Source organism: Molossus molossus, unplaced genomic scaffold (genome assembly GCF_014108415.1).
Source record: "Molossus molossus isolate mMolMol1 unplaced genomic scaffold, mMolMol1.p scaffold_m16_p_16, whole genome shotgun sequence".
In the NCBI taxonomy this organism is placed as follows: Eukaryota; Metazoa; Chordata; class Mammalia; order Chiroptera; family Molossidae; genus Molossus; species Molossus molossus.
Genome location: NW_023425351.1, coordinates 38863415 through 38887693, shown reverse-complemented (window position 1 = coordinate 38887693; position 24279 = coordinate 38863415). Strand labels below are relative to the sequence as shown.

The 24279-nt window shown below is 37.9% G+C and overlaps 1 protein-coding gene and 1 non-coding gene across 2 annotated transcripts; both read left to right on the top strand.

The window, feature by feature from the left end:
* Positions 1-3430: 3430 nt before the first annotated feature.
* Positions 3431-3512, top strand: TRNAS-AGA. The gene has a single exon. It is a non-coding gene; the product is annotated as a tRNA-Ser (tRNA).
* A 425-nt stretch (positions 3513-3937) lies between these two features.
* On the top strand, positions 3938-22902 carry CUNH8orf37 (chromosome unknown C8orf37 homolog). Its single transcript, XM_036264031.1, has 6 exons — positions 3938-4154; positions 8797-8884; positions 12015-12079; positions 12623-12688; positions 17835-17930; positions 22648-22902. Exons 1-6 carry the CDS (start codon positions 3991-3993, stop codon positions 22799-22801), a joined length of 633 nt encoding a protein of 210 aa, XP_036119924.1. The 5' UTR covers positions 3938-3990; the 3' UTR covers positions 22802-22902.
* The last annotated feature ends 1377 nt before the right edge of the window (positions 22903-24279 follow it).

Genomic DNA, 24279 nt, shown 5'->3' with positions numbered 1-24279 from the left:
TCAACTTCTAGATGATCTATCAAAATGAGGGGCAGGAGTGGAAGAAGAAAACAAGCAGCAGTTGTTTTTCTGATATTCATAAAAACAAAACACACAATAAAAAAATTTCCTCTTTTATCTTTTCATAATCCTTTATGCAAATCTTCTACATACTAATAGATTCTTTCACCTACAATTAGCCCTTGAACAGCATGGTCCACTTGAACAAATAGGTCCACTTAAATGGGGAATTTTTTTTTCAATAAACACCTGTACTGTTTTCCATCTAGGTTTGAGAATCTGTGTATAAGGAGGGCCAGCTCTATGCATTGACCTACCTAGCAATTTTATATTTGGAAACCTGAGCATCCATGAATTTTGGTATCTGTGGGGTTCCTGGAACAAATACCCTATGCACATCAAAGAACAACTAAGTTTGGGGGAAGCATCCTTATAACCAGTGTTTTAAACTCTGCATCTGGTAGATTGCTTGTCTCCATTTTGTTTAGTTCTTTTTCTGGAGTTTTATCCTGTTCTTTCATTTGGTACATGTTTCTTTGTCTCCTCATTTTGGATGACTTCCTTTGTTTGTGTCTATGTATTATTATGTAGAGTTGCTACATCTCCTGGTCTTGGTAGAGTGGCCTTATACAATAGGTGTCTTGTGGGGCCCGGTGGCACAGTCTCCCAGGTCACCTGAGCAGGGCACTCCAGATGCACCCCTCCTGTGTGGGCTGTATGCACCCTCCTATTGTAGTTGAACCTTGAATGCTGTTGGCACGTCAATGGAAGGGATTGACCCCCAGGCTGATTGGCTACAGGACTGGTCATGACCTTAGCAGAGGAGCTGCTATGCAGGGGCTGACCCTATGGAGCAGAACTCACTTCAGCAGGGCTCTGGTGCCCACTAAGTCTCACCTCTGAGTGTATCACACATGGAGGTGTTTGGGCGGTGCTCAAATGTGGTCCAATGCTGTCCACTGGGTGTGCTGGCTCCAAGGCCTCTGGGAGATGCTGGTCAAGGTTAGCCATTGCCTGTGCCCTGCCCACGGCCATAGGTATAACATTCAAAGTGACTGCAGATTGTTGCCACTTGTGCTGGACTTGGAAGTACTTGGGAGAGGCCAATCTGCAAAACAAGGCTGGCTGCCGCTAATGGTTGGCCTAGGGCCACAAAGCAAGAGATATGGGGCACACTGAGGCAAGATGCTGCTTTTTTGGCATTTGTGAACCTTTGACAGATTTTAAGAAAGTCCACAGCATGAACCAAGATAGGCCATTTGTATGAAATAGTCACTGGAAGCAGTTTGGATGGGCCCAAATATTGGGTGGGGTGGAGTCTCAGGGAATCACCAGAGCGGAGTGAACAGTATTAGCCACTGGTTGATGGAGATTGATATAGCACCTACCTGTACCTATGGTGGGAGGGCTCAGCAAAGGAACATTGGCTTCTGCCAGTACTTCAGTCTGAGAGAAAGCTGCCCCTCCAGCCCTCGCCCTGAAGCCGGACAATTCAGTTTCTCCTTGTATGTTCCTGGTGCTTTTTGAGCTGCTGCCTCAGATCTGGAACTCAGAGCAAGTGAGTTTGTCAGCAAGTAAGTTTGTGCATGGGACTCCGTCAGGCCTCAGGCTCACTCAGTTACAATCTACTCTGGTTTTCACAGCCAGAAGTTATGGGGACTTCTCTTCCTGGCACTGGAACCTGGACTGGGGAGCCTCATGTGGGGCTGGGACCCCTCACTCAAGAGGGACCTCCACAGCTGAGTGGGACCTGCTTATCCCACATCTCCATCCTTCCTACCAGTGTCAACGTGGCTTCTTCAATATAACTTTAGTCATAGGACTTCTGTTCAGCTAGACTTCAGGTGGTTCTCAATGGTGGTTGTTCTGTAGTTTAGTTGTAATTTTGATGTTGTCATGGTAGCATGCAAGTACTATGTTTACCTTCTTCACCATCTTGACCAGAAGCCGCCGAAAATTATAGAGGACTTTCCACAGCATAGAGGTCTGCATCCCTAAACCCTGTGTCAACTACATTGACATTTACCACCTCAGATTTAATCTTTTCTAGATAAAAATCAAATCACTAACTTAAGCCTGTTAAACTGGATGGCATCTATGCATTACTCCCCCAGAACCATGTTGCAAGGTCAACTTCAATATCAAGTGGCTTTTGAAAAACTGAGTGGGAAATCATTCAATATGCCAGGATTCTAGTTGCTAAAACAAAGCTGCAGGGAGAATAACCAGAGCAGCTCTGCAGGTAAAAAGAGTTTAGCCTTGCTGGGAGTATTCAAGGTGGTCTGATGGTAACATCAGTGGCATGCTGCTAAATGTTTTACAACAAGCTTTTAAGGAGAAAAAGCCATATTTTGTAGCATTTGCAAGTTTCCCATGAAGACCAATTTCAAGTTACCCAAGAACATCACTGAGTGGAAAATTGAGAAATTCACAATAGCAAGCCATTGCATAGTATTTCAGATACAATAGATGTAAATAATCTCAACAGCATAAATTATAGTAAATGTAATGCAGCAACTAGACCATGGTTATTTTTTAGTATTATTTTTGTTTTCATAGTTAATTTTATTATAAGTTTATATAATTTAATTTTTAATAATATTTGCATTTAACAACGGACACCTAAACTTGGCAAAAATTTAACAGTGGGCTGTAATGAGCAGATACCCTTCGCTCCAGCATATCACTGCAGGTTGCTCTTCAGGGCATTAAAGTTATTTTAATAAACAGCAAACCAAATAAATGAAGCTTGCTAAATCATCCAGATCAAACTAACTCCAGTTTCCAAAGGTGCCAATCTCTTTGCTACCCCCCACTTTAGAAATACTCAAAGTTCAAGTCGCATATGTACAGTATTTCTAGGAATACCATTAAATTACAATACTTTACATTTGTTATCACACATTACTCTTTTCAACGTATGCTTTTATGGAACAGTAGGACATAATGAATTTACATCGGTGGAAAATAGCATTTTAGTGACTAGTGGATGAAAAAAGAGTTCTGGAAGCTGTTTGTTTAAAAGCAAGTTTGGGAAATGGAGCTGGGGGCAGCGCAAGGAAGCCCAAAGGCTGGTCAGCCACTCCAAGGTTTCAGGTTCGCTCCTGGAAATGGCTTAATCACTGTGCAAGCAGGTGTACAGTAAGTAGCACTAGGATCTATCTCCTCCCCCTCTCCTATTTTCTAACTCTAACTTTAGAGATCAACTAGAAATCAGTTTTCCTGATTTGGGGTGGGGGGAGGGGGTTGGAGTGGATCTACTCTAAGAGTCCTTCCAGAAAGCTACAATTCTCAGAGCCGTAACATTAAAATAGTCTCTTATCGGAAAGAACAGCTTTGCAATGTTTTTCTCTCCATCCAAATATGTTACTGTAGCAGGCACGTGTGCATAGGTTCCACATAGATTTCATTGCTAAAATTAATACCAGCAGTAGTCGTGGCCGAGTGGTTAAGGCGATGGACTAGAAATCCATTGGGGTCTCCCCGCGCAGGTTCGAATCCTGCCGACTACGGGAAGCCGAACTTTTGCTACTAATTCTTCTTGTTTGTTTGGTTGGTTTTTTGGGGAGAATTCTCCTCAATTTTTCCGCAGATAATTAAAGAACTTTAAGAAGGGCTAGAATACAACAGGGACGCCCCCCAGTAAGCCCGGAAGAGTCGTGACGACGGAGCTTGGGAGTCATGTGATTGTAGTGGCGATCTGCACCCAGGAGGGGGAGATGAGACGAAACCGCCAGACACCCTGGACCGAGCTAAAGCAAAGCGTCGCGAGGTCGCGCAGGGAGAGCTGCGACCCCCCGCCCCGGGAGCCCCGCGCGGCCAGACCTCGCGGAGCGCAGCTTACTTCCGCGCGAGCGTCAGCGCCAACGCCAGTCGCTTCGGGGCCGCGCGCATGCGCAGCGGTGCGCGCGCGGGGCGGCTTCTGGCGTTGCCCGTGGAAACCGCCCGGGGAAGCCGCGATGCGAGGGGGGAAAGACGTAGCCATTCAAGATGGCGAAGGACCTGGACGAGCTCTTGGATGAGGTTGAATCCAAGTTTTGTAGACCAGACCCACTGAGACCGGGCATGGCTGAGCGACCCACAGGCCAAGGAGGCGGCGGCGGCGGCACCCTCAGTATCGACCGGAACCGAGCCGAGGCGAAAGAAAATCTCAGGTTAACGGGAGGGACGGGTGGGCTCCTCGGGTAAAGCCTGCTCCAGGCCCTGAAGCCGCCCTTCCAGCCCTTTTCCCTGTTAGGGCCAAGATTCTCCGCCCCTGCCGTTGGGGCTGCGCACACCCAGCTCCACTGCCCCGAGGGGTCTGGCATCTCTCACAGGGCCTGACCCCGCCCCGGCTGCCCCCAGAGCGGGCCCGCCCCTGAGCGCCGCTGCCCCAGGCCGACGGAGCCCGGGTCCTGCAGGGGGAGGGGACAGGTGCCCCCTAGGCGCCCTCTCAGGAGCCCCTAACATGGTTCTCATCCCCCGGTGAGGTGCCCGCACGGAGAACCTCAGCCTGTTGCCTCTGACCCCATTCCCCAAGCAGAGTAATCCTTGGACCAACTGTTGGGAAAAAAATAATTCCGTTCTGTTGTCATTAGCTGATTTTTGTTTTTCTTTGGCTCAGAGAATCGGGGGACTTTTTTTAAGTCTTTTGGGTTTTGATCCAAAAAACTACCGCTCGAATTTGTCAGTCTTTTTCTTCTGTGTAATTCCTCTCGTCCCCTCCCCCACCCCCTTAATCCCCAAAACAAAAAACAAAACTTTATGCCTGCGTGAGAATTGTCCTTCAGCGTGAGCCTGTGCGGTTCTTGCTAGAATCAGACGGAAACGTTTGTGGACTTGCACAGCTTTGGAACAACCCGAGAAGGGCACTCTTGTTCGTTTATGTGGCTACCTCGGTACTTTTCTTTTGGTGTGCATGTGTGTCATTTCCCAGGAGTGTTTCTCACCTTCGTTGTTAAGGAATTTACCAGAATTACTTCTAATGACATTTGTTTACAAAAACCCTGGGAAGATAGATACATTGAAAAGATTCTAAAGTCTGGAAACAAGTTCTAAAAATTAGTTGAGTATTGGACAGCATTCTACAAAATAAACCTAGAGCCAACCGAAATGACTACTTTGAATGGGCTAATGTTCATTTGATTGGATGTGTACGCAAATATCACTTATTAATTTGTGTATGATTATCTTGAATGCTGGAGGTCCTTTTGTACTCATTCCCAGCACATCTACCATCCCTATCCCACAGCAATGTTACCTTGCAATTTCTTTTACTCTTTTTAGTCTTCCTTTAGGCGGTTCTCAACCTGTGGGTCGGGACCCCTTTGGAGGTCGAATGGCCGTTTCACAGGGGTCGCCTAAGACCATGGGAAAACATATTTCTGATGGCAATTCATAATAGTAGCAAAATTACAGTTATGAAGTAGCAACAAAAATAATTTTATGGTTGGTGGTCACCATAATATGAGGAACTGCATTAATAAAGGGTCGCCACATTAGGAAGGTTGAGAACCACTAGTAGGGGAATGGAGAGAATTTATCCAAGAGCCTTCCTGAGCCTGATGGCTTAAGAGAACTAGGTGCAGAGGGGTAGCATATCTTACACCAGGCTGCTTAAAATGGAAAGGGCTGCTAAGGTGGATGCTCTCCAAACACGGGTCTCTTTAATGCCTTTTATGCCTGTCACTGTAGCCTGTTATTGCACTATTAAAATCCATCCATAATGATGCTTCTAGCACCCCATCTCTCCTTATTACATCACATTTTTCTTTAATACATTTTAAAAGCTGTAGCAAACCAGTACTGCTGTCTTGTGTTAAAATTTTCATTTGACAATATAGTTGTAAAGGTTAATTATACAACAGCAGCAAAAGCCCTAGACCTAATACCAAATACATAATCCCTACCTGGTGTATAATGTCAAACATTAAAATTTTGTCCTGAGCCAAAATTGATATTTAAAAGTTAGGAACCAGTTTATATTATGAATTTATTAACAGGAAATTACCTGTCAATTGTATAGTGAAGTGGCCTGTATCTTTTCCTTGTAAATGTTAAAATACTGAAATTGTCTTTTAAAATGATAGCTCTGCAATAATATAATAAATGACCATACTACATCTGGATACCAGGAACAACTGCTAATGTAAGTGGTCAAAACAAATGCAATTTTTTGAAGCGTTCAAATGATAAAAAGAAATGTGCGATTAGTTTGAAAAGAATGATGATAACCCAGCAGGTGTAGCTCAGTGGTTGAGCATCAACCCATGCACCAAGAGGTTGCTGCCGGTTCAATTCCTAGTCAGGGCACATGCCCAGGTTGTAGGCCAAATCCCTAGTGGGGGGCATGTAGGAGGTGGCCAGTCAATGTTCTCTCTCAGTGATGTTTCTATCTCACTCTCTCTCCCTTCCTTTCTCTCTAAAATCAATAAAGGACAAAAAAAAAAAGACTACTGGCAAGTTGAACTGCAATAGTAGTAAAGTGGTTCAGGCTAATACAGATGGGAATATTTACAGATAATAACCTCCTAGGTAACAGCTATAGTAATAGCCAGTATTTATTGGGTCCTTTCTGTATGCTGAGTGTTTTATATATGTTACTTCATTTAACCTCCACAACCCTATGAGGTAAATACTGTCATCCCCATTTCATTGACCAAACCAAGACTTAGAAAAAGAGTTCTTGGCCAAGGTCATATTTTCAACTCTACCAGGCATTGTAGATCAGAGTTTAAGCTTTTATATATATTTTTCACATTCTGGGTTTCAAGTGTTTATATTTCTTTTATTTAGACTACAAGAAGCAAAGTTGGGGAGGGACAATAAATGTTTATTAGCCTTCAATTAAGATTATTGTGGCATCAAAAGACTAAAAATATATTACACTGTCCTTTAAAATTTGTATGAGTTCTCAATGAAATGATGGCATTTTTTTTTTTTTTTTTCATTTCTGTCTGGTCCACGGGCCGATGCTCTAACCGCTGAGCCAAACTGGCCAAGCCTTTTTTCCATTTCTGTAGCAAAGCATAGGCAAATGTAGGCATTATGAGATTGTGTGATCTAATAACAGACTAGAATCTTATGTAAACTGACAGTTTGGATCCTTAACAGTATTGATTAGGTTGGTAGAATGTGAATGCATCTGATTCTTGAAATTGTGAAATTGCATGAGAGAGCAGAACCCAGAGAGTGTATCATAAAAACAAAAGGAGGAGAGAATTTCAACAGGACATCTGAGGAACCTGCTGTCATAAAATAAATTGAAGGACTTGGTACCCAATAATGTCAGATGCTTCTGAAGATTAAAAAGTATTGGAACTGAGAAACCCCAATTAATATAGTGATTTGGGCAGTAGTGACCAAATCACTAAGTTTCACTATAATAGAGGGATATAGAGACCAGAGATAGAATATTACACCTAAAAGAAAATTGTTGTCTAGATCTCCTTTTTACAGATGAAATGGAGATTCAGAGAGATTTGAGAAGCTAGGTTAGTAATTCTCAACCAGTGATGATTGTACTATTTCATAATGTCTTGACATTTTTGATTGTCACAACTGGGGAAGGGTGTGCTATTGGCATCTGCTGGGTAGAAGTCATAGACAGTGTAAAACATCCTATAGTGCACATCATCCCCACACACACACACATACACACACCACCACCACCACCACACCCCCAACACAAACACCAAAGAATTATCTGGCCCTAAACATCAGTAGTCCAGGGTTGAGAAACCCTCATCCAGATCACCAGCTGATCCTAAATCCAATATATTTGTAAGGAAGTAGCAATAATAAATATAGACTGCTCTTCAATAGTGAGTAAAGAGAATGGCGGCTTCAAGGGGGTTTTTTTGTAGTGTCTTTTGAAGAACAAAGTCTTAAGCCTCCTTATAAGTTAAGGGAAGAAGCTAGTACAGAGTGGCAGTCATTAAGCATAAAAGAGAAGGAACAACCAAAAAGGCAAAGCTAGATGGAGTCAGGTGTTCACCATTAGGCAGCAGTCTCTGGATTTCCTTCCATCAGATAAATTATCTTACTACAGGCTATAAAAAGAAGGACTATAGTCCCAATGTTAAGAATTTTTCAGAGTAAATATGTTTCTAAAATTGAAGTTTGACTAAAAAAACCTGTCTTCTAGTATAATCTAATGGTCCAGTGAAGTTACCAAGTTGATGTACAACATCTGTTTGTACAACCTTGAGCAAGTTTCTGAATCTCCTAGTCCCTGTTTCTTCATTTATATAGTAAATTTTCAGTAAATGTTAGCTATTGAAGTTCCATGCAGTAGCAGTTTGAATCAATAATCCTGTGATGGCTTTACCTGCTAAGAGTAGAAAGATAGTTGAAATATTCTGCCTAACAAATATTGCTCTCTTTTTTGGTATTGATCATTTGATTATATAACCTTTGGCTCCTCTACTGAAAATATTTATTTGGCTTACAGTGAAACTCATAGGGAAAAAGTTAGACTGATTAAAATTATCTGTGTTTATAATTCTCAGGTTCTACTTAAAATTGTATATATTTTATATTCTTTAAACAAGCAGTTGATGTTTAAAGTACATGCCCAGCTTTCTCTTGAATATAATGTATAGCTTTAAATGTCTTATATTAAGTATGTAAATTTGTAACTGACAACCTACATTGTTGTCAGCAAACCTAAGCTATGTATATAGCAGGAAAAAAATTAATGTCACATTTAGTCTTCTGTTATCAACTCTAAGAATACACTTTATTTAAATAAAACTCTTCTGTTACTGGCCGACTTTATATGCTCCTAAGCTTCAGCTGTTTTGTTTTGTTTTTCAGATCAACAGAAGGATTTAAAAAAGAAGATGATCTTGACAGTCTTATTAATGAAATATTTGAAGATCAAAACTTTGATAAAAAATCCTTTGTAAGTCAAGTGTTATAAATAAACAGTAATGTTTTTTTCACTTTTTGAGATATGTTTATAATAGTCTGAAAACTTATAGCATGCACAAGTATCTATAGTCCTTTGCATTCTGAGAAATATTATCTAAATAAATTATTCCACTTAGAGTTGTAGAAGAAATAAAGTATTAAAAACTCTCAGTATGTGTTTTGCTATTCATTTCTCAGCAAGAACAAAAGTCAACTCATAGTTGAAGTTGGTTACCTGTAATTATATGTAGACTCTATAAGAACACTTTTCTGAAAGACCAGAAACAAACAGCTTTTACATAGGAATGTGCTTAGGGTCTCAGATGCAATGCCATTGCTGTTATCCCATGACCCATGAGTAAATTATTATTTTAAATATTTAAATGCTTATGTTCTACATCAACTTTATGTTTTGCCGTATTTACTTTTCTTGATTTTTTTTTTTTTTAAATAAAAAGTCTAGTCCAGCCAGTGTGGCTCAGGGGACTGAGCATCATCCCAGGGGCTGAGAGGTCTCAGTTCGATTCCCAGTCAGGGCACATGCCCAGGTTGTGGGCTTAATCCCCAGTAGGGGGCATGCAGGAGGCAGCCAATCGATGTTTCTCATATTGATGTTTCTATCTCTCAAAAAAATCAATAAAAACATTTTAAAAAAATAAAATAAAAATCATAGACACCGTAGAAGAACTCTCCAAATTCTACTTACTGCCTTCCTTCCCAGAGGTAACCACTATCCTTTCTATCCATATGTTTATACATTTATTACAAAGGTATGTAACCATAAACAATTTTCATTGGTGTATAATAGCTTGTTATGTAATTCTACGAGTTTGTTTATCCACTTGCCTGGTGATGGACATTTAAATTATGCCCAGTTATTGCTCTTCCAAATAGCGCCACATCAGGTATCTTTGCATTCTTCTTTTACCCATCCTAGTTTCTCTAGGATGTATAAACCTTGAAGAAGAATTGCTAGGTTTTAACGTGTGCTCATTTTCAGTTTTTTTATCCATTGCCAAAGTGTTTTCCAAAGTGCTGTATCATTTATATTCTTCTTACAGTAGGGTATGCTTTAATTTTTACCATTTGGTGGTTGCAAAATATATTTGTTAGATTTTTTAAAAAGAGACCAAATGAAAGTCTTAAGTTACAAGGACCACAAAGAAAAAAATCTAAAAAATAAATATAATACCTAAGAGGTTTTTTAAAAAGGTAGAGAAGATTAAAGCAAGACAGTGGACTGACAACCACTGGGCAGTAGTGGTGTTAAGGATATGAATATGGGCTACTTACATTTTTGTCAACCAGATGAACAATAAAATGACTAGTATAGACTTAAGTTCTTTATTTCTCTAAATTTAACATTTTCAGTTACTCTGAGGTAAAGTAATAAGCCGATGGCCTAGTTGAATAACATGTCAACCCAATAGTGATGGTGTTGAATACTGTGAACAAGAATGCATCATAAATGCAAAAGAGCTATGCTGATTTAATAAGTGGTAGAAAAAATAAACTGCATGATGTTCTTGTGATTTATTGGTCACCTGAGCAATTAATTATTAAGTACTTAACAGGGTGTGTATCTGTATATGAGGCACTATTTCTTCAGTTCATGGCATTTCAGCAGCAGAAGGAAATTCTTCTATGGCTTGGCTTTAAGATATACAAATTTGAGCCCTGGCCTGTGTGTCCCAGTGGTTAGAGCATTGGCCTGCGTACCGAAGGGTCACAGGTTCCATTCCTGGTCAAGGTTGGGGTGCATGCAAGAGGCAACCAATTAACGTGTCTTTCTCACATTGATGTTTCTCTCTCTCTCTTTCATCCTTCCCTCCCTCTCTCTAAAAATCAATGTAAAAAATATCCTGAGGTGAGAATTAACAAAAAAAATATACATACACACGTATACACAAATTTGAAATAAAAGTAACTCTTACAATCATGAAGAAATAAACTTTTATGTACTTCTGTATGCACCTTTTTTAGTTATATCCAGTTTTCCAGCCTACAAGGGGGGAAAAGCAACCCAAATAAACTTCTGAAGGAGAATAGGTCTATGTAAAACATTGATTGGATGAGGAAAAGTATCTGAATGGCTGGTCCATGCCCACCCTGTCCTCAGAGGCCAGATCATGCTCCTGAGAGTACTGCTCCTTCCCCCACTGCTCACCCAATCTGTTGTGTTTCTTAAGTGCTCTCAGACCCACACACACAAAAAACAAACAATAGTAAACATCACAGTGTGCCAGCTTCAAGCCATAAGCATAAGCCTGGATGGCTCATGAAACATATTCCAAAAAACAGAAACTCATGCACATTATTTTTGAGACATACACCCCAAATTTTTCCAGTTCTGTTTAACACCAAATAAAAATAGTAAAATGAAATATTTTTGCCTCCATTAAATTTCCTCACCTACTAGGTAAAATGAAGGCATGTCTCTGCATGGTTTAAATTGCCTTTTCTCCGTCTCACTTCCTCTCCTTGGCGGTGGTCCTGTTATGTAGGTTGGTTTATGTTGTTTGGTACCGTATACCAGTTAACACTTAATAAATGCCTGCTAATGATGATGATGTTATGTAACCATATAGGAACTACTGTAGGGTTGTGACTAGGTAGCTCTACATTTTCCTCAAATGCCTATTGGTTGATACTTTTCCATTTGATCAAAATTAATATTCCTGAAGCTACCCAGGAGTTTGGTTAGTTTATTTTTAGTTCAGGTGAGTACCATTCACAGCCTTTAAAAATGAGTCTGAGGTTTTTTTTCCTCCTCAATTGAATTTTTCCAGGATGAGGTTTTAAATAGAAGGTCCTTCATATTAAATCACTGAACTTTAGTATTAATTGAAGAGTTATAAAGTGACTCTAAATCTTAGCATGCTAATAATGGCAGTATATCAATTTCCTAGACTAAAAGCAGAGTAATTTGCAAATTCCTCAGGGAGGTCTACTTCCTTTTTGCCTTTAAGAAAAAGGTTTTGATCATTGTTTTTATTTCAGAAACTTTAAAATGATACAGATTTTTTATTTAAGTTTTTTAAAAAATATAAAGAGTATTCGTTTTCATGTTACAATTATCTAAGTTACTCTTGGCCTTTCATTGTTTTGTTTTTTTTTAACAGAAATTGAAACCTAAATCTTCAGCTAACACATCTGTCAGAGCTTCCATTCAAGGTCTTGGTAAAAGGTAAGGTGAGATTGCTTTGGTAAGTTATACACACTAGTGAACAAACACTGTGAGCATAGTCTAGTAGATTTTATTACCATTTAAATAACATCGACATTGAACAACAAAGCACTGGGTGGCTTTCAGGAGAAAGACCAATAGCAATATCTTCAGTGTTCTTATGGTCTGTGACCCCTTAGTGTAAAGGAACTTGAATGAGGGATTATTGCTATTGTAAATAATTTTCTGCCATGTGAAAAAAAATGAGTGTGAACAGTTTTTCAAAATTAATGTTCTGTTATATTCTTCAGTATTTACTTTGTCCCTTACATTATTTGGCAAACACGTTTTTCTGTGACTCATTTTAACTCCTTGAGTGTTCCTGAATATACAGGTTATATCCAATAAAGCAGTGATCCCAGAATAAATATCTCTTCTTTAAAATAGTTGACTTTCTCAGAAAAATATACAATATGATTATAAGACTTTAGAGCCAACAAAGCCAGACTAACTTCTCATATTTCTTGTAATTTTATTTTTCTCTCATTTGTTAAACATGTCTAGTTGCAGCCCGGTGTACCTTGGTGGAAGCACTGCTCCATGTGGTATTGGAACGACTAATTCACAGAGGTGGGATGTCAGAAATACACTTTCTTGCTAGGTTTTCCAAATTGATACCCTGTTGTTAAAACATAGTTGTCATTTGGCATCAGTCTGTTTCATAATGAGAGCTATATTTTATTAGTCAATCCAAGAGCACTTTACTGAAATCTTTTGTTATTCTTGGGCAATATCTGTTGAAAGCTGTGATGTTGGGTTTATGCTGTTCATTGTGTTGACACCTTTTCTGAGCCCCACTTGAAGTGCCTGGATCATACCAGTCCCAGCTTGATTTACACAGGACACCAGGAGAGTGAGCTTATGCTTTGCCATTTTTACCTGCTGGGCATTGGAAGCCAGTCGGTAAGCTAGGCAAAAGAGTGCAGCCATGCAGCTTCATGATGTTTCCCCATACTGAGTTGGTCAAACAGTCAGCATGAGAAGCTACACTCAATGAGCTTTCAGTCTGGATGAAGAGAGAGACTTTAAACAACTCCAAAAATAAGTATTTAATTTTCACATAATATGTTATGTGAGGGGAAAGTACAGAATACTATAAGCATAGGTAATTGGCACCCCAGGTAATATGAAGGGCTGGAAAATTCTTCCCTAAGCAAGTAACATTGAATCAGACTACAATATGAAAAAAATGAGTTGGAATTTAGCAAAGAGGGAAACCATTGGAGCCAGAAAGTATGCCATGTTGGATGATCCATGAGCTGGGAAAGAGTGTTGGAGGAGCAGAGAGCAGCTAGGGGAGCTGTAGCATGGTGAGTATGGGCATACTGATGGGGCTGGAGAGCAGTTGAGGGACGTTTGGTTTACAGCCCTGCAGTCCTCTAGAAGATTTTAGAAAAAGTTTGTCATATATGCAATGAAAGCCATTGGTGGTTGCACTTTTAGAAGATGGAGTCACCTAATCTTTTTTGTGTTTCTAAAGAAAGTTATTTTAGCTGCTAAATAGAAAATGGATTGGAAGGTGAAGGGGCAAGGAGAGGACCCAGAGAGACAGTCAGCAGGCAGTAGTTACAGTTGTCCAGGAAAGAGATGATAATGGTAGCTGTGATCTGAGTGGTGGCAGTGGCTATAGGGAAAAGGTGTCACATTTGAACTATTTAGAATCTAGAATTGACAAAAGTCAGTGAATTTAGTGGCTAAGAGAGAACATTGTTAAGAATGACTCCCAAGTAATGTGCCCTGCCCAAGGTTACAAAGTATTACAAAGTAAGAACTCAGATGTGTAACTTGATTCCTACTCCATTATGCTTTCTAATAAACCAGTTTGTATAAGGCCATGTAAAGTATATAAGAGGGGAGAATATTTGCTGTTTTTGCTACTGTTGCTGCTGTTATTTTCCAACTGTCTAAACATCAAGAGTCCCTAGTCCACTCTATAAATCTGACAGGATTTAACTAAGAACCACGGGGTCTAAGAAGAAGACTATATCAGGCTATCAGGGGCATTCCCACCATAAACGTCTTTAAAAATAATAAACATTCTACATATTGGCTAGACAAAGGGACAAAACTGTTACTGACACCTTCATATTCTATTGCCTCCACATTTTAGAGAAAGAAACCTAATTTATCTTTCATTAGAATCATGATTTTATTTTAGATAAGCTAGTTATACATAGTTATAGAAGAGAAATATTTTTAAACCCTGAAAATAAGCACTTAATGTATATGCCCAGAGCATAAATGAAATTGAATCTGTTCTGCCTATTTTCCATGTGTTTTATTTGTTTGACTTCTGGGTAGAGTTCTAGTTTAGGAGCAATACTCAATGATTTTAGAGTATAAAGATTTGAGTTTCTTACCCCGTTGGTGGAAAGGAGAAAGAGGAGTAGTAGTAAGCGTGGCAGCATTAATAAGGTATAGATAAAACCAAGGCATTATTTTCAAGCCAAATCGAATTTTACTACTAATTATTTTTTAAACTACTTAACCAGACTGGATTATTCCATAGACTGGTACTAATTATGATCTAACAAAGTGAATTGTAGCAGCAGAATGATTTCTTAGCTGCAAGTTAGTTTTATTTTTCTCAAAGGACAGTGTTTGTAGGAAACTGTGGTAGTGTGAATAGATTTGAATAAACTACTAAATTTTAAATTAAATTAAAAAGCTGTATGTAACATTATGGTTGAGATTTTACACATACAAAACGTCAGGAAATTCAAAATTATAGTTCCCACAACAGCAATAATTCAGCCAAATTGCACATATGTATTAAGGCATTAAAGTTAACACTCTGTGCAATCATGTAATAAACTACATATGCATAAGAAAGCAAGTTATGGCAGCTTTGGGAGCCATCATTTTGCATTTCCTGACTTTGTACATTCAAAATCCAAGTTCAGATGTATATGAATATAATTGTGTTGAATTTCTGTATGTACAAATACAACTTCATAAATTGCTAACAGTTCAAAAGAAAATATGGAATTGCTTATGAAACTTGCATAGATTTTGAATGTTTAGTTACTGTTAAGATTAAATGTAATTTTAGAAATAGAAAGCATTTATTCTCAAAGGAATCTTTCCCTCCCTTCTTAAATAAAGGCCAAAAAAATTTGCAATTTTGAAGTTACCATATTTGAATTTTAAGAGAAATAAGTAAAAAAATATCTCATAGTGGGTTTTATTTTATTATTTTTAATTGCAGAAGGGTTATGTCCTTATTGAAAAAAATAAAAACAAACTTGAAAGATGTATAAAGAGAAGTAATAATCTCCTTTCCTTCCTCCTTTCCCATCATTCCTGAGACAGCCAGTGTGGGCTACATAGTATGTTACCTTCCACATTTTTCCCATGTTCTTACCTTATAAACACTTGTATAGGAATTTTTGTTGTTGTTTTTACAAAAATAGGATCATGCTATATATGTTGCTGTGCACCTTGCTTTCGACAACCGTCTAGGTCAGTGGTTAAATTAGTTCTCTTTATCAGCTACCTAATATTCCATAAGATAAATACAACTGCATGTTATTCTTTTCCCTTTTTTGTAGGTATTCAAGTAGTGTCTTATTTTTTGCCACTTCAACAATACTATAGTAGAAAGTCTTGAGGTATATGCTTATGTTGGTGCTTTCATTCCCCAAAATGCAATTGCTAGTGCAACAGCAAGGGATAAATTTAACTTTAAAATAATCCCAAAGGTTATAGCAGTTCACGTACCCACCAGAAATATCTAAGAGTGCTAATTTCTGCGAACTTAGATTGGTTAAAGATTTATTTTGTTGTTGCTTTAAATTTTAATTATTTGTTGTATTTCACCTTTTAACAAAAACTATGTGCCAGGCACCATTATAAGCACTTTACCGATCTTAACTCATTAGTATCTCATACTATTTCTAAAAGATGTGTAAGAATTATTAGTATCCCCATTTTACATATAGGGAAACTGAATCACAGAGAAGTTGAGTTTCTTGACTATAGTTACACAGCTAGTAAATAGTAGAATCTGTAGTTGAACCTACTGATTCAACTGTGTTCAGAGTCTACGCCCTTAACTACTATAATATCTATACTGGTGAGATTGGATATACTTTTAACCCTTGTCTTTATTTGCTGTCATTTGTAAACACTCTTTGTATACTAAAAGTAAGTATTGGACCATGTGCTGAAAATATTGTCTTCTATTCTGTTTTTCACTTTGCTTTATGGTATCTTAAAAACTTTGTTTTTGTTTTTTGGGAGGTTTTTCTTTGAAAAATTTTATAAGAGCTTATTTGAGCCAAACTGATGACATTCCCAAGGAAGCAAGATGTCAAATGTTCCTGCTTCTGGTATCTTAAAAATTCTTATTTCTTTTTCATTTTTAGGTGATCAAATAAATGTATCTATACTGATTCTACTTCAAACAATAGAGGTTTCTTTAAAGTAAATCACAGTTATTATACAAATCAAATTGTTTGCAGCAGCAATTTATAAATATTGTCAGATTACTCCATTTTACTTCTAAAGTCACTATGTAGTATGTAAGTTTTGAGAATTGCTTGGCATTTGAATTCCTCAGATATTCACTAAGCGTAATTCTAGCAGTTCTGCCTTCTTTCCTGTATCATTTTGATCTTCACTGCATCTTTACCATCAACATACAAACATGCTTTTTTCCCTTCCTCTTTAAATAAAGCTTGCTCTTAAATCCACTTCCATTTAAACTGCTCAGATACACCTTCTCAGAGTGGGCTTTGCAGACTGCTCCCTCCAGTATTCTCAATTTCATTTTTCTTATTCTACTTAGTATTTCGCTTGAAGCATTTTTTATCTTCTAACATTGTGATGAGTATTGTTTGTTTATTTTCTCATTAGAATTTCAGTTCCATGAGGACAAAAATCTCACTAGCACATAGTATTTCAGTAAATACAGGGTGGGGCAAAAGTAGGTTTACAATTGTTCGTGTGGAAAATAATACAATAATTAGTGAATAATAATACAAGAATAAACTGTGTTTCATGTACTCACAACTGTAAACCTACTTTGCCTCACCCTGTTTTTTGTTTTGTTTTTTTTATTTTTTATTTTTTTCTTTATTGCTATTTTTTAGAGAGAGAGTAAGGGAGAGGGAGAGAGAGAGAGAAACATAAATGGGAGAGAACAGTGATTGGCCGCCTCCTGCATGCCCCCCACTAGGAATTTGGCCCACAACCTGGTCATATGCCCTGACCAGGAATCAAACCAGCAACCTCTTGGTGGTGCATGGGTCGATGCTCAACCACTGTCCCAGCACCTAACTGGAGGGGCGGGGTAGATTCATTTCAATATAATATAAATTCTGTGATAAAGGCATCTTTGCAAATTTCAATAGGAAAGGAAGTATCTTAAAGTAGTTAGCTTAAGTGAAGACCTCCCTCAAGCACAATTCGAAAACCTTGAACTAAAAGATCTACACATCCATTTTGTTTCTTTTATAGCTGTACAGTATACATGTGTGCACATATGTATTAGTGTGGAAGATGTTAGTAAAATAGTTTGTGTAGAAATTTAACCTGAAAGTTTAGATATATAATTAGTCCTTTAGTATAAAAATTTATAGTCAGTTTAATCTTTACTTTTTTGTTGTTTGCTCAGTAATTTGTAATATGTGGTATATCCTATGGATAAATGACCTTATTTTTATTTTTAAACATAACAATAATCTTTAATGTACAGTTCTTTTTCTCTGAACAGAGCATGTGACCGTCTGCGTTGTATAGCGTGTGATTTCTGGGTAGTAAGCTACGATGACTATATGTGGGACAGATCATGCGATTATCTGTTTTTCAGGTATGCTTCTAAAGAATTTCACCATGAAAAATGTACCAAGTATAGTTTTATGTTTCTTGTCTTACTATTATGTCTCTTGGTGGACTTGGCCAGATTGTGTGGCCTCTACCTCTTCAATATTTCTCTTATCCATCTCCTTTTTTCCATCTGTCTGCTGTCAGCCTAGGTAAGAACATGTTACTTCTGGACAAGAATATAGAGATAGCCCTCTCACTGACTTTTCTGCCTACAGTCTCTTCTTTCACACAGCCTTTTCCTTGCCGAGAATTCAAGCATAACTAAGAATATGCCATTCTCCTAACCATCACCCTTCTGCTTACGGCATCATGTCCAAATTCCTTAGTGTGGCATCCAAGACCCTCCACGATCCAGCCCCTATCTATCACCCAGCTTTGTCTCTCCACAAGATACTTATCTCCTTCACAAGATTTTAGCTACATCAAATTACTCAATACTCCCATTCTCCATGAATGCATGCAATTTCTCCACCTCCTGGGATACCTTCCCATTTTATCTACCTCAACCCTACCTGTCCCTCAGGGTATAATTCATTATGCATCTTCCATGATTCCCTCCCCGTTCTCAACTTGGAAGTAAATTCATCCTTTCCTATGTGCCCACAGCACTTTATACTTATTATAGCACTCACTGTAATATAAGATTGAAAATCTTAGGTTAATATATGTCTGCCTCCCTCCTTGTGGTCAGGATAGTCTTACTCATACTTTCTCAATTTATACATTTTTATACACTACTGACTACCTGATGTTTCAAAGATACTATAAGTTACAAAAATATAAACTTTGTATTCACATTTTTAAATAAAAATTTAAAGTTAAAAATTAATAGCGCATATATCATGCATTTTTGGCTCCCCTAACCTGTGCCTAGACAAAGACTGTGTTTTCAGATAGAATAGTCATAATATATTATAGCACTTTCCAATAGCATAAGGAAAAGGGTGAGTCTTCCACACCTCTTCCCACAGCCATCTCATGCAAATTCCTAAGAGTCTCCTCTAATTTAATAGTTTTTAAACTTTTTCACATCAAAAAATGCTTTGAAAATCTTAGGAACATCTTGAATCCTCTCCACAAACACAAATAAATTGAAATGTACAAATATATGGAAAAATTATAATTTAAGAGGTTTCACAGTCCTCAATCCAAATAAAGCCTAGTGCACTCCCAAAATTCCAGGTCAGGTTAGCCTCATTTTAATCCCATAGTTGGAAAAGTTAACTTTTAATTTCAAGTCTGTTTTAACTTTTCTGACTTTTCTAAATCCTCTGCTAGATACTACTTCTGGTTAATCTAATGAGTGATTAATAATTCCCGTATGTCACCAAGATGAACCATCAATTTTTATAGAACTAGTACAGGATAACAGAATACATGTAATATCAAAACAGGGGTGAGCACAGCCATTAAGCATGTTGGTGATTTAGTTGGTACTTGAGGAACTTGTGGTGTCTCAGAGATATCAAGAACATCAATTGGTTTACTCTAGATCTGTGATAGCCTGGATTTATTTGTTTGTTTGTTTGTCTGTTAATGAGGAAGAAAAGCTTTATTTTTACACAGAATCAAGCACAGACACTGTCAATCATTGTCAGGTGTAAGGGGTTGGGGAATGTGAGATCTTGGACATTAAACTAGAAGACACTCTAACCACTGAATCAAACCGGTCAAGGCACCACTGAAGGCTTTTAATCAGGAGAGAGATCTGAATAGAATTTGAATGCATGGGAACCAGGCCAATTTAGAATCATGAGGTTTACTGAAGAATGTTATGATAATCCAGTGGAACAGAAATAACAGTCTGAATTATGGCAGTGAGGAGGGTAGAGAGGAGTAGATGTATTTGAGAGATATTTTAGAGGTAGTCCTGGCTGTGAAAAGTGAGAGACAAATGTCATCTAGAATGAGTCCTAGGTTTCTGTCTTGGTTTACATAGATAGATGATGACACTGTCTGTTGATAGAGGGAATTTACAAACAGATTTGAAGGAGGAAGTTATATGTTCATTTATAGTAGCTGTTGAAACTGTGGCTCTGAAACTCTGGTAGGAAATGTAACCTGTAACATGGTAATTGAAACCATGAGATTGGATTATATGACCCAGGAAGGCATCTTGGAAGCCTGTCAGTGAGTTCAGAGTTAAGGGACCAATTAGTTAAGGCAGGAGGTGCTTTGATATTGTGAGGGGTAGGGGAGATACGGGAGGGTAAGCGTATGTGAGTACCAAGGTCCTGGAGACCTGGGGATCTAGAGTGCGGATGGAAAGTGAGCCTTGGATGGGAAGAGGAGTTCACCCTCTTTGGGTGAAAGGAGGTAAGAAACTTATGTATTCATGGGGAAAGCTAGGAGATGGAAGGCTTTTAACATCTGATGGCCTGGCTTTGTGCATGAGGATGTGATCTGCTGAAAGTAAAGGAATAGAGGGTAGATGAAACACTTGAAGAAGGTAGGGAATAATCACTGAGGGGATACAGAAGCAGGTGGTGACCGAAAACAAGTTAAAAAGTTTACAGAGTGCCATTGAATGCCCAGCAGAACATGGGAAGCCATTTATTTTTAGTGTGTCAGTCTGAACATTGGTTATACAGTGAAACGCCATGCTGTTGTTTTATTGCCCTTATTTTATAAATGAGAGAAGTAACTGAATTCTAGCTTTGACAAGTTTTAGAACTTTCTAAAAGAAGTATAATCTGTACTTGATCATCGTGCCATAAAAGCTGAACAAAATGTTTTTATTTTTCTATTAAATCATCTTCCTTATGGGAAATAATGAAATTATTTTTCTAGGTTTTTAAGATATGTGCTTCTTTTTTTTATTCTTTTGTTGTTGTTGTTGTTACAGATGTTTCTCCTTGATATGTGCTTCTTAAAAAGCATTTGAAATGTAGTAATTAGTTCCCTGGCTGTTCATGATTCCTACTCCTAAAAAGTCGAATTAAGGATTCAGTCACACCCTGGCCAGTGTGGCTCATTTTGTTGGAGCATCATCTCATGCATCAGAAGGTCTTTGGTTCGATTCTTGGTCAGGGCACATACCCAGGTTGTGGGTTTGATCCCTGGTCAGGTTGTGCACAGGAGGCAACTGAGTGATGTTTCTCTCTCACATCAGTGTTTCTCTCTCTCTTTCCCTCTCAAATCAATTTTTTTTTTTTTTTTTTTTTTTAATCCTCTCCCAAGGACATTTTTCCATTTTTTTTTGTTGTTGTTCAGCTAGAGCGGGAGGGAGAGAGAGGAAGAGAGAGAGAGAAACATCAATGTGAAGGGACACATCGAGTGGCTGCCACCCACACAACCAACCAGGGCCGGGGACAAACTGCAACTGAGGTACGTGCCCTTAGCGGGAACCGAACCCAGGTCTCTCTGTACCGCAGGCCGATGCTCCAACCGCTGAGCCAAACCAGCCAGGGCTCTCAAATCAATTTTTTAAAAAATTTTTTAAAGGATTCAATCAAGTATCAGATGTTAAATTTGTCAAAATATATTGCAGATTGAATAAAGAACATTTTTTCTTCATTTAACTATTTAGTTTTCATTAAACACATTAACTTTTGTGGATTTTTCTTTTTTCTGATAAAACTTGTATGATTAATTTCTTCCCCGGGCTCACTATAACCTTAGCTAAGTCACTTAGCTGGTCCAAGTCTCAGTTTCCTGAAATCAGACAGTTGACCTGGAAAGTCTCTCAGGTTTTGTGAGGTTCCAACCTTCAAAATTGTGTCTGGATTTTGTATAGTACAGTAGTGAATGTGGTGTCCGTTGGCCACCAGAGGGCACTTTGTAGCCTGCCTTCTATTGCAGTGACACAAAAAGCAAAGATAGGATCGTGTCTCTTTTTAATATTAATATTGTATTTCACCCTTTTACTTTGCATTTTTTAATAATTTTATTTGGAATTTTTCTATTTTTCTTCTGCCATGGAATAATTACATAAATTCAATACACAGGTTATCATGAAAATCATAATTGACTCTCAATTAATTAAACTTAAATTAACTTCTCTAGTCTTTTTTTATAATTGCATCAAATCAGATGGTTATCATTTTCATGTTGGTCTTGCCAGTTGATTTAATTGTTTTAACATTGTCATTTAATGTAGGTTAGGCATTTCTTTTGTTGCTGATACTATAAGTAAATTAGAAAATGAAAGATACAATGTCAGTTTAACACATAGAAATAACAGGCACTTTTTCTCTAGTAATGAAAAATTTCTGTACTTAACCCATCAGAAGCCTATTATTTTTGTGCCTCTTATATCCTCCACTTGCCATATCATAGTAAGTATCTGAGATGGGAATTGGACCACCATCCTTTTTGCTCTATTCTCACTTGATCTTAGCAAGCAATTCACTTAGCAAGCAATTCACTTGATTTTAGCTCACTTGAAAAGGCAAGCAATTCACTCTATTCTCATATCGTGTCTTCTCTTATAAGACAAACCAGTAGTTCTTCAGCCTTTTAGGTCATTGGGTTTTAAACAGTATTAATAAACAGGCCTAGAGAATTGCCATTAAAAAGTACTACGTACCAAGGAAATAACATCAGAAAGAACATATCTTCTGTTGTTTGTGTAAGGGGAACCAAGGTTTGTTGAGTGTTCAGATATTGTAAAGATGGGAAATTAAAGCAACTCGAACTTTTTTTTTGTCATTAAGCACTGCCAAAGCGACTATTCTAAAACATTCATGTTTTACTAATAGGAACAATGTGCCAGAATTCCACAAATTAAAAACAAAGTTGGTGGAGAAGAAAGGAACACGGGCATATGCCTGCCAGTGTAGCTGGAGAGCTATTGAAGAACTGACTGACCTTCAAACCGATCATCAACTGCGATGGGTTTGTGGTAAACATTGAGAATGCAGACTTCTGCCCCAGCCTGGTGGCTCAGTTGGTTGGAGCATCGTCCCATACACCAAAAGGTTGTGGGTTTGATTCCCAGTCAGAGCACATACCTAGGTTGCAGATTTGATCCCCTGTCGGGTATGTACAGGAGGCAATCGATCAAAGTTTCTCTCTCACATCCATGTTTCTCTTTCTCTCCCTTCCTCTCTTTCTAAACATCAATTAAAAAAAAAAAAAAAAAAAAACATATCCTTAGATGAGGATTAAATAAAGAATGCAGACCTTTCACATTCAGAAAAATACATCCATGAGAGCAATCTCCATTAATCATCATAATGATTACATGAAGGTACAAAGCAATATCATGTCCTTTGGGAAAAGGCAAGAAATTCCATTTATTGACTATACAAATTTTTAAAGATCAAATGGACTTAAGAAGATAATGTACTTTATTTAACATTTAGAATTTCTTCTTAATATATGGACATTTCACCTTCTAAGTAAGGTAGCAAGTTATCCAAATTCTTCTTGCCAGCCTATCTCTTATTTAACGGAAATTTAATTAAGGTGTTTTATACCAATCTATTGCCAATATGTGTTTAATATATAGTTCAAATGTGTGACACAAGGCATGTGGAAAAAGAGTAATTAGAATAGTTATGATCTGCTTAGTCTTGTGCTTAATCCAGACAACCCTACTTAAGTGAAAAAGAAAACTCTGGTCATGAAAATCCTTCTCCTAGACATGACACATTTGCACATGTGTAAAACGTAGTCTAGTAAGTCTAGCATTGCAACAGAACAAATATTCTGGTGGCAGATACTCACATTTTTGTATTAAGAATATGTTTACAGCCCTGGCTGATTTGGCTCAGCGGTTAGAGCGTCGGCCTGTGGTCCAGAGAGACCCTGGTTCAGTTCCCGCTAAGGGCATGTACCTCAGTTGCAGTTTTGCCCTGGTTGGGTCGTGCAGGTGGCAACCACTCGATGTGTCTCTTTCACATCAATATTTCTCTCTCTCTTCTCTCTCTTCCTCTCTCTCCCTCCCACTCTATCTGAACAAAAAACAAAAAAATGTCCTTGGGTGAGGATTAAAAAAAAAAAGAATGTGTTTACAGATCTTATCTTTCAATGTTTTACTCCCTAAAATTTTTACCACTGTAATGGATACAGAAGCATAAGGGGATTCGGATTGAAGTTACCTATTTCAAAAAAATAGCACAGCAAAAAGATTCACACATTCAGAACCCTATGGAATTTGTCACATTAGTCATAATGATGATGTTTGCTTTGTATTCAAATGAACAAATTTACTAAATTATTAACTTAAAAATATACTTTTATTATTTTATCATAACTATCCTATCACTTGGATACATTGCCTGTGTTTGTCATTTTATTTATTTATTTATTTATTTATTTATTTATTTAATTCTCACCCTGAGGACATGCTTAGAGAAATAGAGAGAAACATTGATCAATTGCTTTCC